Consider the following 15,262-nt stretch of genomic DNA (forward strand, 5'->3'; position numbering starts at 1 on the left):
CATAAGGTTTCGTTATGACCAATGTGAATGCTTACTTCAGATTCCAATATTCTGTTTTTTCTTTTTCTTTTAATATTGGAAAAAATTATAGAAGATGGAACTATTATTTGCTTTTTATAATTACATAGCTTGTTGATATTATTAATCAAATACAAATTACTCAAGAAGAAAACACGTCTTTTGATTTGATAATATATGCATTCAAGTACAACCCTAAATTCAGTTTTGGATCTGGATTTGGGATCCCTGTGGCTTTTTTATTAAAATTTGGGATTCATGACGGTTTTTGTTTAGATACCTAATTTTTTTTATTGGGATCAGTACCTGTGAGGAACTGACGGGATTATTGGTCTAAGGTTGTCAGCGAATCTACTGATGGATTCTGTAGAAAATTTTTATTATCAGTTTCTTATTAGTTTACTCACCCCTGAGCTTCACTCAATATGTGGAGTGGTATTGCGTTTAGCGGTGTCTCTTTTTGACGGTTCCATAGAGGCGTGTCACTGTGTAATATTGTTTTTTTCATATTGAATAAAAATGTCTGACCTTCTTCAACTAAAAAAAAAAAAAGTATCAAGAGAGTAAAAAGGCTGGGACAGAAGATATATTCATTTTATTCATTTCTTCATTTAAATAAAGTTGATGTGCCAAACTTTTGATTAAATGCTCGATTGCGTCTGCAACAATTAAAACATTTTCAATAAACTTCAAATAGCTCTTTCAGATCAATGTACGTCTCAGTCTGTTTAGGGGTATGGCTCCACCATAACTTGGAAACTTTCTGGTAAAACCTTTCTGTGGGATGATTGGAGTCGAAAAACACATATTCTGTAACATTGTCACATAGTTCATACACTGTCACGCCTCGCTTCCCTCCACAACTCCCAATTCCTCTGTATGGACCAGATCCGCAACATGCCGTCTTTCCCTCCTTGAAACCTTTAACCATATAATTATAGCAAAACAAATGGTCTTAGCTTATAACACAAGAAAAAGAAAAAGAGCATGTTTACCATGTTTAGATGCATTGTTAAATATTTCGTCTATGTGAGGGTATACATTTGGATATGAATACTTGAATCCTGGGAGATGTCCTTTAAGCTTTAGGAGGACTTTATCAAGTACTCTGTTGTGTAGTTTCGCTACCGCATTCACTTCTTCCACACATGTGCCTGTGTTTCCTGGTTTCATTGCTCTCATGCTTGGTACACAACCCAGAGGAGCCATGCTTGTAAACCCAAATTTCCTTCCTCCTTTCTTGTATATTTCCTGCCAATTGTGTATGAAGTAAGTAAATGATCAAATTCTTTTTCCAGTTCACAATCCTGAAATATAACTGGATATAGTACCTTGATCACAGTTGTCAGGTTTCCTATCACCAGGCCAACAAATTCTTCAGGTGACGACTCAAACAAACTGGAATTTGTGCCGAGTGCATAAAAATAGTCATTGGCTCCAATGCCAATTAAGTAAACAGCTTCTGACAGCAATGTGTAGGTTTCTGCATGGCCTAGTTTGTGCCTCAACTGCTTCTCCACTTTCTTGAAATAACCCAGTTGAGTTTTAAGGTCTATAACCTGAAAATAAGAAATTGATCACCCCAATCATGCATATTTAAGTGTATCTTCTTCTGCCTACAGTATATGTATGTACTTGGTTTCAAGCCTAATGATCCATATATATGCTGTTAAGTGTAACCAGAAGACTTGAGACGTAAAATACACACACACACACACACACACACACACACACAAGGGAGATGACATACAAATCCTTGATAAGATTCAGCTAGAGCACCAGCCCCGGCAGATGCGAAGTTGACCCCATAAGTATAGCTTTTGAACCCACGTCGTAAATATGGTGGAATAAGTGGCAACTTTGCATACTCAGCTGTAGAAAATGGAATTGTGACAACCAGTTTTTCCGTAATATTTATTGTTAAACAGAATCAGCATATTGCGTAGAGTACCTTACCAATAAAATCAGGGATTAGACGTCCATCCGAAAATCTACCAGTGGGGTGCTTGAAGAATGTTTCCCCATATGGCCAGAAATTTGCTTGAAGTTCAGTGGAAGTGTTCAAGTAGTTATTATTTCCCACATCAAACTGCGAATCACCAAAGACGAACAAGGCTGCGTGTTTCTTGTGAAGCCTTGAGTTGTCATGGCAGCTGCTTGGAGTAAGAAGATTTGCACAAAAAGCAAAGATCATACATACTTGAAACAGTGAAGTCGACATTTTAGCTCTTGTTTACTCTGTATTATCAACTCCCTTGTTCCAAATATATATATATAGGTCTCTGTGATCAACTTGTATCACAGAAGACAAAATATAAACTGGAATTCAATTCTACGATTACTATACCTTGTTGTTGTGGAATTTAATTGGTCTTCAGTCCAATATATGGTATATTCTCTGTTCCAAAGTTGCTTTGCTAATATATACATAAAATTATTGAAAACAATATTGAATGAGGAAGATTCAAAATAATCTATCTTCTGCTCTGTTTCAGTTGTGTTTGTTTTAAAAATTATATCCTTTTAAATTGATGGTGGAGTAATTGGTCTCTGCGTTTAGCATCCAGTACTTCACAGGGCCAGTGATTACATTATTTTGATAACGTTTATGTTTTTTTGGTTAGCAGTTTTTTATTGCACTGCAGCCCAGATCAGAGTCCATTCAATCCCCAGACAAGTTATGGATTTGATGAAAATTATCTCAATTTTGAATAACAATATTATTGAGTTATTGACTGACAACATAAATGATCAATTGAGAAATATAAAAAGTTCATGTGTTCATCATTTCATTCTTCAACTTATGACAGATTCATAGAACCTTTTCTTTAAGTAGCAAGACATCTTAAACGCTGCTTAGGAGTCTAAAGTCAAAGCTCTTGGCTGCGGCCTCTCTTTCTTCTTCATTTGTTTTTGTGGCCGGTTTAGAATGTATGAATAGTTAGGACGATAAGGAGTCAAATTTATTTAGGGCCTGCAAAAATAGTGCAGTTCACTTCAGCCGAAACATTTAGGAGACTAATCTCAAGTTGCCTAATTTTTTTAATTTTCTTTTTTTTAATCTGAAGTTGCCTAATACAGTGAAAGCCATGTGACAGTGGAATTTCTAATCCACTTTAGCTTGAAAAATTGCTGCTTAGTTATTTCAGTCCGATGACCGCCATTGAAATTGACATAGTTCCTCCACAAACCATTACCTTCCTTAAAACTTTCAGAGTTCAAGTTAACATAATGCATAATTAGCCTTGACTGTGGCTATTTTGTTCGCTTATGCAGTCTTTCGCTCATGGAAGTATAGGAATCGATATGTGAAGTTATGAACATTTGAATCATCTTAGATTCTTAGGTTGATCTGTCGTACATGAAGGATTTTCTTTTGGTCATGTACGTATGGAAGACTTTAGATATTACATTGTAGAATGAAACAGAGGATTAAGCACGTAAACTTAATTTGTTTTGTGTGTCAAGAATTAGAATATAGCAAACAACAAATGCATGTGTATATTATATTACTCAAGTTGTATTCACTAAAGCACAAAGTGATATGTCATCCCTTTGAGTTTATTTGGAAAAGAAAGTGCATCAACAAATTTTGATATTGCTTTTTTTTTTTTTTGAAAAATAGATAATTTCATTACTTATCCATGGCCAAAAGACATATGCATAAGATGTTATCTCATACCAAAATCATAAATGGCACAAGATGTCAAGCAAAAGATAGGTGACACTCACTGTTAACACATTCGCTCACTTGTTGAGCCTAACAACGAAGAAACAAAATCCTCACTACCAACCTCTCATGGACAGTAACCTAATCGCCTAGAGACCTCAATTAGTGTACAACTAGAGAAACTAAGATGAAAGCAGTAGAAGACTCAACTTCTAGTATTAGGCAAGGAGACTTGGAAAACCTAAAGCTTTCCTTTGTCCTTGTCTCTCGGGCTGGGAACAGAACTAGTGGCTGCAGGGTAGTGATCCTCAAAGAGGCACCACTAGACTTCTTTTGGGGACGCTGGTTCTTGTTCTTGCTTCCAAGAGGTCTGTCGGTCTTCTTCTTCAGAGTTACAAGAGTAACATAATTGTCATCTTCAATCAACCCCTGATAAGCTATTTCTATCCACCTAAATAGATGCCCAAAAATGCCTATAACTTAACCCTACAAGAATGTTGAAAATAGTATAGGTAAGTCGGTATCGTTCCCGCAAGAGATTGTGGTCTAATCACTAATCTAAAGACTCAAAACAACATAAATTGTCCAATTATAAAGATCTGACTGGCAGACGACTCTGACTATTCTAAATGTCATGAAAATTTACAGACAGACTCTAGACACGATAAACTAACTACTGACATAGTTTGATAATTTTTGAAGATGTTTTGGTTGACGAAATAATTTAATAAAAACTGAATAATAAATGACTCTGAAGATAAAAGACTTGATTCAGAGTTATGAAAATCAAAGATAAAACAAGTTAGGGGATTTGCATCCACCACCAATCAATCAAGTAAACTAATCACGTTCAACCAAATTACATTAATCTATGGATGAAGATGCTCAAGTTAACCCAACGCCTGAATTAACCTATTGTTTTTCCTTCCTTGTATGCTAGGTGAGAGACGCTCTACTCCTAACCTATTTTCTAAAATGAAACCTAGGTTGACGCAACTCTATATTTAACACAAAGAAAAATCATTATGCACTATGCCAAAAAGTGCATCAGACAACATAACTATTCTGTCGTCTGAAGGAACTAAAATCTGTCGTCTAGTACGGTGTCGTGTCTTGGGGGTATCAGACGATAGAACACTTATGTAGTCTGATTTTTCAGACGACAGAAACAAATAAAAGTCTTTTGTTGTCTTATGCGTTTTGCATTTCGGGACCAATGTGATATGTAGGTTTAAAAGCATTAACACAACAGTTTTGTGTGGTGTGAAGGCCCTTAAATAAGAAATATGAAGACTCATGTGTAGTGTCTTCTGGCATACAACAACAATTAAATGTTGTGCAAAGGGATTTTACACAACAATTATCTGTGGTGATAAAGTGTTTCAGATTACAATTAAGTGTCGGTATAGGGTATGTTTATATGACATTTAAGTGTTGTGTGAAAGGTTTTGAAATTGTACGTATGTGATTTTGGAAAGTAGTTTAAACAATAGATATCATATTCTTTCTGTTATCTCAGTTTCAGTACAACAACAATTTACTGTCGTTTGATATTTTTAACACGACAAATATTTGTGGTCTGAATATAAAACGAACCACAAATGGTAAGTCTTTTATATAGTCTGTCATCAAGTCCAACCACACTTATATGTTGTTGTTATAAGCTTTAATCAATACTTTCATTTAACTTATGTTGTTGTTTTGCCTTTCAGACTACAATTTTCTGTTGTCCCAATGCCAAAAAGACAATAGACTTCCAATTGATTTTTGTGTTGTTTTTATGTAGCTCCAACCACACATTTTGGTGTGCTTTTGTTGTAGCTTGCAATTTGAGATAACACATATATGTAGTCCCCTGTTACAATTGGTATTCATGCATTCTGGAAATTAAAATTGGCATTCATGAAACAATAAAATCCACATCTAAAATCATTCATTGCATTTTCCATTAATCCACCATTGTCTCATGTACACAAACCTAGTCATAAGCATCAGTTCTAAATGGCCCATATATACTAATCTAGGCAGCTAGCAAAATATATGCATGCAGTACTGCTTGCTAATAAACCAGAAGCACTACACAATCTGGACAACCAACTAAACAACATAGCAAATTAGCTAGCAGTACTGCAATCAAAATCTGGCCTATATATATATATATATATATATCAACTATGCATGTCCAAAAAGTTGATGCTACATATCTCCAACTACTAGTTAACCTACACATGCACTAGTTATCTTTGAACTTCATAACATACTTTGCCCACTCTGCCCGGACAACATCAACATTCTCCATTGTGTAATAGTGATTTGCTTTTCTTTCCCACTGCAAGGATAGAAGCTTAGTTATGCATCACAATGGATTAATCCAATAAATCACTAGTATAATAAATTAGTTACTGATTACCTTAGCACTCCACTCTCGGTTTTTGTCCTCCACTATATCCCTCATGTAATGCATAATCCAATATCCACAAGTCTTATCACCCATCTGCTCCGGAATGCCCTTAAACAAATAAATATTTTCAGTACCTAATAAACCTGACCTGAACTGAAAAAATGCAAATATAAAGAGTTAGCTAGATGGGGAACACATACTGCATAGTTTTTCCATTGAACTGTCTTTCGGCCTTTCCTACGCTTTTGTGCATTGAATATTTTGATGGAGCTTCAAAAACAACACAATACACAAAATTATGATTCATGGAACAACTTATAAATTGAGAATCGATAAAGATCTCCAAAAAAATTAGGACTAAATTTTTTGTACATAATACCAACCAAAAACCTACAAGCTAGCTGCACTTACTTGTCCACAATAGTTCTCCATTCACCGGTGACGAGCCGCCTCTTTAGCGGATCCATGAAATACACAACTTCTTCAGTGGGGTTCGCCACCGTCAACATCCAATGACAGCTGACATTCAAATTTATGATAATCAATACCAACACGAATCTGTTCTAGGTACTTGCATTGCTATATTGATGAGATCAGAAATCAATATTTACAAAAACAAAAATGCATTAATCAAGCTTTTGTAGCCTGAGTTATAGGGCACCAAAAAAATCTGACCAAGCTTCCCTCTTTCATAAGAAGCTAACAAAGAACGAGCTCGTTCAGTCGGATTTTTACAGCTAATGACACCAGTGTGTGCAGGGTCTACGAAGCCAATCATGTCAAGCATCTTCAATTTATTTAACACTTGATAAAGAAAGCTGTAAAACCACAAGTCTCAAAATATCATTACAACAACACTGAATTAGCAGCTTAATTTAAAATGCATTACAGACCTTATATACATCACAATACTGTTGCCAGAAAGCTCCTTCATGTTGGTCATGGCATACACATCCCTTCTGAATATGGCAACCTTTTTTGGATATCCGAATAATTCCTCGCCTAAGGTTGTGTGGATAGTAACCCCATCCTTCAAGTAATCATTAGCCCATGTGCTCAATGTCTTAAGCGGTGGAGGCAAATTGGGTGGCAGGTTGTCCAAATCATCATGATAAAAAAAATCATCATGTGTATCCTTCTTTTTCCTCCTCACAATTTTACTCTTTTCTTGCTGCAATTGATATAAAAAATAACAATGCATGTTTAGTATTTCTATATCATGTAATATAGCAGCTCACATGGCCATTTTTGTAAGAACAAAGAGGTTAAAAATGACAAATAATTAAGCAAACTAAATTACCTTTGCATCAACTACAATGGGTATAACCCAGTCTCTAGGCTAAGCAACGCATGTACCAATTGCATCGCAGACAAATAGAATCTCATCTTTAATAGGAATTGGTAGCAAAGCATTAGTAACAATAGATTTGGTGATTGACACTTGGACATTTTCATTTTCCTCAGCCAACGGAACACCATGGATAGTTTGATTGCTGGACTCAACATCCACTTGAATGATGGTTCCTTCCGCCACTATGTTGTCCAATGAATCTATCGCAAGTTTACAACCTGACTGGACAATATTGTTGGACTGAACCTAATGCAAACCAAAATATGCATAAGCATTAGTCACATTTGAGGCAGCAATATCATCAATATGGTTTGTCAAACTTAATTGTAAGGAAACAAAAAAAGGAAAGCTAATTGTAAGGAAAAAGAAAGTAAGGCTAGCTGATAGGAGCATTTTAATGCGGTATTTTAATAGTTAATTCCTCACATTTTGCTTAGTTAATTCCTTAACGAATCGATTTTTAACTCAATTTCTATTTTTTAGGTACATTGGAGTAGATGATGATGAAATGAGCTGTTTGGCCCTAAAATGAGCATTTTGGCCTGAGAAAGCGTGTCTTGGAGAAATTGAGCCAATGAGAAAGCGAGCTAGACAAGAAATGAGGAGTGGCAGACTAACCATCCAAACTTCAAATGAGTTGAAACTTTCCATATTCATTCTACAAAGCCCAAGGATCATTTCTTATGAAGAGTGCCAGAGCAAACTATGAGTGGAAGGCATTCAAACAATCAGCCCAATTTTCTACAAAAGCAAAACTGGAAAACTGGACCTGTAAGAGGTCCAGCAGCATTTCCGGCCCAACCACATGGCAATACATTCTGAAATTTTACCACAGTAATCTACATTCATGGGGGAATATTTGTTATGAAGAAGTCTTGGGCAGAATCTAAACTTTCGGTGGAGATAAAATTGAAGTAAATGAGTAGGAAATGCATCATCATCATCACCCAAAAACATTCCATGTTTTAGGGTGTAATCATCATGTTTTCTCCATCATTTCTCACACTAATCCACCACCATCATCACCCAAAAACATTCCAAGTTTTAGGGTGTAATCATCATGTTTTCTCCATCATTTCTCACACTAATCCACTATCATCATCACCCAAAAACATTCCATATTTTAGGGTGTAATCATCATGTTTTCTCCATCATTACTCACACTAATTTACTCCATCTTTTCCAATTTCACTCTTCTTTCTCTTCCCTATATAAACACCTTCTCCTCTCACTCTAAAAAACATTCCTTCATCCATTCCATCTTCTTTGTCTCTCCATTTCCTTTCTCCATCCTCTAGTGCATTCAACGTTTCAAGCAAGGCCAAGGGAGAAGAAGAAGGAGCCGTGAGCATCATCATCCATCCTCCACCTTGAAGCTTGCTTTCGAGATTCAAGAATCCATAACGTTTCATCCTTCATCCCCATCTCACGGTGTAATTCAACCTCTTTCTTTGTAATCTTACTTAGTTTCGTGAGAATTGTTTTTAGTTGACATTTATGTTTGAACAAGGTTTATATTCTGAAATTTTATGATTGAATAAAGAATTTCGATTCTTATGTTGTGATTCCATAGTTGCTTATGTGAGTTTGTTTAATTAAATTTGCGTTATAGATAACTTTTGTATTTTAATCTTATGTGGTTGCAAACACGTAGGGTTTTGATATGAATGGTGCTAGGTTTAAGAACATGAAATCGACTTTTCGTTTTGTGTAAACTTGAATCAAAGTAGTAAAAGTTTTGTGCAAAGATCGAATTTAATTAAAGAGGATTGCAATTAGGTGGACTTTTCCATACTAAGTTGTACACTTGAGTTGATAGCCTTTCTCTATGTGTAATGCGTTAAACATGACATGATTGACTAGCTTTCTAGGGTTTGATTGCATGTTTAATAGGATTAATCTAGGTGCTTTCACTTAGATTAATTAGCATTGAAAAGTAAAATATGGGAAATTGTTTGCTTTTAACGTTTCACATTATCAACTCCTTTCTCATGACTTAGATGAATAATATTAGGGTTTGAATCAATTTTAATCATATGTTTCGATTTTGATCTTTGTTCTCTCATTCCATTCGTATTTTTATGTTTTTGCATTTTAATTATTTTGTTAACTTAGTTTTATTTTCGAAAATCCAAAAACAAAATCCCCCTTTTTTTCGTAAATTATGTTTATAGTTGTGAATATATTTGTGAATATTATACTTTGTTTTAATTTTAATTGTTTAATTGTTTGACAATGATAGGTGTACCCTCAATCCCCGGAATAGAACGATCCCTATTTGCTTATACTACTAACGATATTTCAGGGTTAAATTATGCGCTTGCTTTTAGCGACATCAATTTTTGGCGCCGTTGCCGGGGATTGAAAAATCACTTGCTAAATTGTGTCATTTATTGTATATATTTGTTGTTTAAAAATTGTTTGAAACTTAGTTTAATTTAACTAGGATGTTATTTATATTATTGAATACGAATTTTAATTGTAGGTTGTAAATTGAGAGGAATAGGTGAAGTCTCTTTTGTTAATATTGGCCTAAACCCCTTATTGGTACCTAGCTCAGGTCCCTTAAGGTTGAGGGCGGCCTTTATTAACACTTGTTGAACTGTTTTCACACTTATGAACTTTTTCATCTTAGTAAGAAAGCCTATGTGAAATGGTGTCTAGGAAGGGGACAACGTTCATGACGGGTTTTTGAATCCAGAAGTGCTTGCAAATGGGCCTAAACCACAATGTGGGAGTAGCTCATGCCAAAATGGATTTTTCCTCTCGTGTTCGCCCTCCCCCACCTGGCCATTTCAGTAAGGTTGCCCAAACAATTTGAAAGGGAGTTTGTGTCTAGGCAACTATACTTGGGCCGCACGTCCACTTGATTTACCGCTTGGAATTTGATTCGATATCAATAATGTTTATAATAAAAGAAATACTTGTGAATACTCTATACGTGTAAATTATTTTGTTGTTTCACACTTTAAACTTGTAAAAATACTTTTCACGTTTTATACTCACTTGAGTACTTAACTTGTGTTTTATGTACAATATACTTGTTAATTATACTTGTAGTTTGTAATTAATAGTTATACTTGTTTTTATTTTGTATTTCTTTGTTAATTATAGTTACTAACTTTATTTAATGTAGGTACCGTCTGGCTGCAAGACGTAAAATACAAGCGCTACTTGGGAGGCAACCCAATTCAGAATATAATCAGATTTGCTTTCTCCTTCCCTATTTCTTTTTATTTTTCAATTTTTCTCTATTGTTTTTATTTTAGGATTTGTTTTCGTAAATGTCTTCTATCTATGCTTACTTATTTCATTGCATGCTTTTAATTGATTACATTGAGGATAATGCAATATTTAAGTGTGGGGGAAGAGATTTATATAATTGTCTTTCATTTTGAGTCCTATAAATATTTTTGTCTTTCATTTTGAGTCCTATATATATATATATATATTTGTCTTTTATTTTGAGTGCTATATATTAAAAAAAAATTAATAATAATAATAATAATAATATATATATATATATATATATAAAAAACTGCATTCATTCAGTCTTATTAAATTCAGCTATTTACAAAAAAAACATTAAAAAAATTATAAAAAAAAATATATATATATATATATAAAATAAAATAATAAAAAAAATAAAAAATAAAAAAAATTTACACTATACTAAGCCATGTCTGCATCTCCGTAGGAGTTGAGGCTAAGCTCAAGGGAAATGCGAGAGCCACCGCCATAGCCGCTACCTCCCTCGGAAGTAGTCTTCATGTTGCCAAAGATGTCCTCACCATGCATGGGGAATAGTGGAAGGGTTTCAATCTCCTGGTGATATTCTCCTCGTTTGTCCATGATCGATCCATCAATACCATAGCCGACACGTAACCCAAAATTTAGATCAATGGATCTGTCAGTACTAGTAGAACCAGTGGAACCAAAGTTCAGATCAATGGACCTACCATCATCAGTAGAACTAGTGGATCCAAAATTGAGATCGAGAGATCCACCAACCCGAACATTCCGAAATTCCCTCAACTTCTGCCTCTCACGAGCCTTGAGGTTCTGGAACCAAAAGAAGACGTTCTTGTTCTCGATCTGCCCATACGGTTTCAGATGGAGACAGATCCCTTGAATCTGCTCTGGAGTTGGGTTCTTAAGCGCCCTGTCGTAGTAAAGCTCCTGGAGGATTCTTAGTTGATCTGGTGTGGGAGTCCACCAGTTATTGGTCGGCCTGATAGGCGTGTTGGCACTACTCCCGGCTGCTTGGATGCTTCCTCCCTCCTCGGTTGGTTGCTGGGCTTGTAATTCCATTTGTTGCTGGGTTTTGTAACTCCATTAGTTGCAGAGTTCGTGGTTCCATGTTGATGAAGAAAGGATTTGAGTTTCGAAAGAAAGGCTGAAGGGTTGAGAGAGAAAGGCTGGAACTCGGAAGAATTTTCTTTTGGAGTGAACAGTCGCTCCCTCAGAATGCACCTATTTATAGAACGAGTGAGCAAATCTCCACCGTTGGATGGACTATCTCTGAGATTAAATCTACGCGTTGGATTAAAGTCACCCGAAAACACGGAAAAGCTGTTGGCACGTGGAGGACACGTGGGGGAACCAAACGAATCTCGAGGAGCTGTGACAGACAAGCTACAGCCGAAAGCAGGTTTAATTTCCGTGAATCAAGGAAAAGAAAGGACGCGTGGGGGAATCAAACTAATCTCGAGGAGCCGTGACAGACAAGCTATAGCCGAAAGCATATCTAAATGCCATAAATCCAGGAAAAGAAAGAAATATTTACACGTGGGGGAGTTTCTTGGGCCGTGAACTGTCATAACTCTTCTCCTTCCCGGAGAAGCTTTGTTAAAACCGTGTGCCTGTTGAGATTTCTACCCTATTTTGTGCTTTACATATACATCCTTTTTTGTCTCCTCCAGATTTTACTAAGGTTTGTCTAAGCGTGCAGTTTCAAATTCCTTCTACTTCCTCATGGCTCGAACCAAGGTAACCCCTAGCAGGGGCGTCAATCAACACCGTGTTCTCTCTTTGGAGGAAGAAGGTCGTCAAGCGGCCACTAGAGCTGGGCTTACTCGTCCATGGGACCATCGTCCTATCCGTGAGCGTACCCGCAGTCCCCCTCCTCTGCCTCGTCGCTCTCCCAGACTGCATCCCGGAGAGTCTTCTTCCTCACCAGCTGCTCGTGCTCCTCGGCCTATGGCCACCCTAGAAAGCTTGTCGGATTCGATTGATGATTTGTGCTCCTCTCTCCGCGATGGTATTATGGTGACAGATTGGAGAGTCAATTGCATGATCGATTACATCTCTGAGATGAACTGCTCTTTGATCCGCTGTCACACTGCAATAAACAAGCTTGCTCAGGAAGTCAATAACTTGCAGAGTTATCCTCCTGGGTTTCCTCGCAAGGACGCTACTGCATCACACCATGAGGACCCTCCTCAGGAAGCTGAAACCAGCAAGAGGGCTGCCACTCGCCCGCATACCGCTCCTCCAAAGGAGTAAATGGAGGTACAAGTCTAGGCTGAAAGACTTTAAACATTAAGCGCTGCATGGGAGGCAACCCATTTCAACTGTAGCTGTGGAGGAGACATCAAACGCAGATTTGCTTTCTTGAACTCTTCCTTCTATTTTATTTTCATGAATTTTAAGTTGTTTTAGGTTTCGTTGTGTTAACTTTCTCTTCTATGCTTGATTTATGCTTTGCATGATTTATATTTGTTTATACATTGAGGACAATGCATGAATTAAGTATGGGGGAAGGATTATTGCTTTATTGTGTTTTTAGTAGTTAGTAAATAAATAAATAAATGAAAAATAGTTGATGTTGGATTGTGTTTTTATTGTGTTTTTAATTGATGTTGTGATACACTAAGGTATATTGGATTAAACATAGTCTTGAAAAAGGGTAGCTGTTTCAGTCCCACATCGAGACTCCCTGTTCCCGTACCTAAGTGTTGAAATTAAATTAATTTAAAAAAAAAATGTTGGTTTTAGAGTGTTTTTGTTTGTTTGAGTTTTAGGATGCCCCTAACGTCTAGGATGAACATGTCTCTGAATTCATGGCTGAAGGTTTTCACAATCAAAATAGAACTTAATTGAATTCTGTGGTTAATCGACATTGTGATGTTTGTATGAAGATTTGAGATAGGATTGTAACTTGGTTCATTAAGCATGCTAGGATTAAGTCTGATTCATTTGACCCAAAGTGAGTTTTTGTGCTAAAATACTTTCTTTTCGAGTGCTTATTGGTAATTCTAGAATTTTGTGGCTGTATTTGCAAAACCTCATCATTCTTTGGAAATCCAATGATCATGTGCCATAGATTTTAATGGACTATAGAGTACTAGAACTCGGCTGTTGTGACTGTCAAAACTTGTATGCCATAATATGCCCTGATCTTGGATAGGATAGAAGGCATTAGGGTAACCTAGGGGTCGTCAATGGGCAGGGCAGGGCCGGCCCTGCCCAAAATTAATGGGCTCGGGCCGGGCCGGGCCGGGCCAAAACATATTTTTTTTATTTTTCGGGCCGGGCAGGGCCGGGCTTCTCTTAAAAATCAAGGCCCAGGGCCGCCCATGGGCCCAGGGCCTTACGGGCTTTTTAGGGCCGGGCCGGGCCGGGCTTTTTTCGGTGGGCAGGGCCGAGCCCATTATATTTATATGTCATATTATTTTGTTAAAAAAATACAAAAACCTATGAAAAAATGATGATATGTTAATTATTGAACAAAATAAAATACAAAATTGAAAAAACATATGGTCTAATGCAATAATTAGTTCAATATAACTACATAAAAATATATTAATACAAAAATTGAATGGGCTTTCCGGCGGGCTTTTAAGGCCGGGCCGGGCGGGCTTTAATGGGCATGTAACGAGCCGGGCCGCGGGCCGGGCCTGGGCTTTGAACCCTCCGCCCTAGCCCTGCCTCGTGCCCAATGGGCAGGGCCGAGATGGGCTTTTCAGTGGGCCGGGCCGGGCTTTTGCCCACTGGGCCGGGCGGGCGCCCATGGGCTTTTAGGCCCGCGGGCCAAATGATGACCCCTAGGGTAACCACCATAGCCAAACAAGCATGTGTCCCCAATTGTGCCCGTCGTGGGACTCCTTAGAATGAACCCCTTTGAGCCTACGTTGAAAACCTTTGTTTCATCACCCTCACTACCCTACCATGAGCTTAGTACAGAATATCTCTACCCTTGTCTTAAGGACTTAGTAGAGCATGACATAGTATGTAGGGGTGACGATGAAAGACAAGTGTGGGGTGGGGAAAATCCAAGAAGAAAAAAAAAAAAAAAATTTGCCTTGAAAAAAAAAGAAAGAAAGAAAGAAAAGCGGCAAAAGAGAAGATAAATTGAAAAGAAAACTCTTGGGAAAATGTTGAAGTGTGGTTTTGGACTTGCAAATTTGTAGAAGCCTCAAAGTTGAAAATTATGCCTTTGTCCATTCCCATGTTGGTTAGAGTGAAGGTTTGGCCCAAAACAATGATATTTGGTCTACAAAAATGATGACATAAGGTGGTCCTTATATGCTCTACTAGGTCTTTAGGATTTTTGTATCCTTAATATTCATTTCGAAAACCCTAGCTTAGCCCCATTACAACCTGTTTTAAGTGCTGACTTGATCCTTGAGATGGGCAGTCTTTGGTTAGTGGAGTCAGTTACGCAGTCGAGCTTATAGTAGATCCATTTGTGCACTTAGTCATTTCATGAGGTCTTTAAAAATTCTTCACAAAATGTGTTTATTGATGAAATATGCAAGCGGTTTGTTTCCTTACAATTTGTTCTCTTGCATATACTTGAGTGTGAAGCTTTTAAGCATAG

At 37.0% G+C, this 15,262-nt stretch overlaps 2 protein-coding genes across 2 annotated transcripts; both read right to left on the reverse strand.

Annotated features, from left to right (window-relative positions):
• Positions 1-697: 697 nt before the first annotated feature.
• Positions 698-2,239, reverse strand: LOC112190604 (GDSL esterase/lipase 2). Its single transcript, XM_024330055.2, has 5 exons — positions 1,975-2,239; positions 1,769-1,890; positions 1,350-1,577; positions 1,014-1,269; positions 698-939 (listed from the first exon to the last, which is right to left on the reverse strand). The coding sequence occupies exons 1-5, from the start codon at positions 2,237-2,239 to the stop codon at positions 698-700; spliced, it is 1,113 nt and encodes a 370-aa protein (XP_024185823.1).
• Positions 2,240-5,833: 3,594 nt separating this feature from the next.
• Positions 5,834-6,565, reverse strand: LOC121051640. The gene is made up of 4 exons (XM_040514346.1): positions 6,501-6,565; positions 6,290-6,359; positions 6,099-6,197; positions 5,834-6,017 (listed from the first exon to the last, which is right to left on the reverse strand). Exons 1-4 carry the CDS (start codon positions 6,554-6,556, stop codon positions 5,922-5,924), a joined length of 321 nt encoding a protein of 106 aa, XP_040370280.1. The 5' UTR covers positions 6,557-6,565; the 3' UTR covers positions 5,834-5,921.
• Between the last annotated feature and the right edge of the window lie 8,697 nt (positions 6,566-15,262).

The sequence above is a fragment of the Rosa chinensis genome, chromosome 2 (assembly GCF_002994745.2).
Source record: "Rosa chinensis cultivar Old Blush chromosome 2, RchiOBHm-V2, whole genome shotgun sequence".
NCBI classification, from domain to species: Eukaryota; Viridiplantae; Streptophyta; class Magnoliopsida; order Rosales; family Rosaceae; genus Rosa; species Rosa chinensis.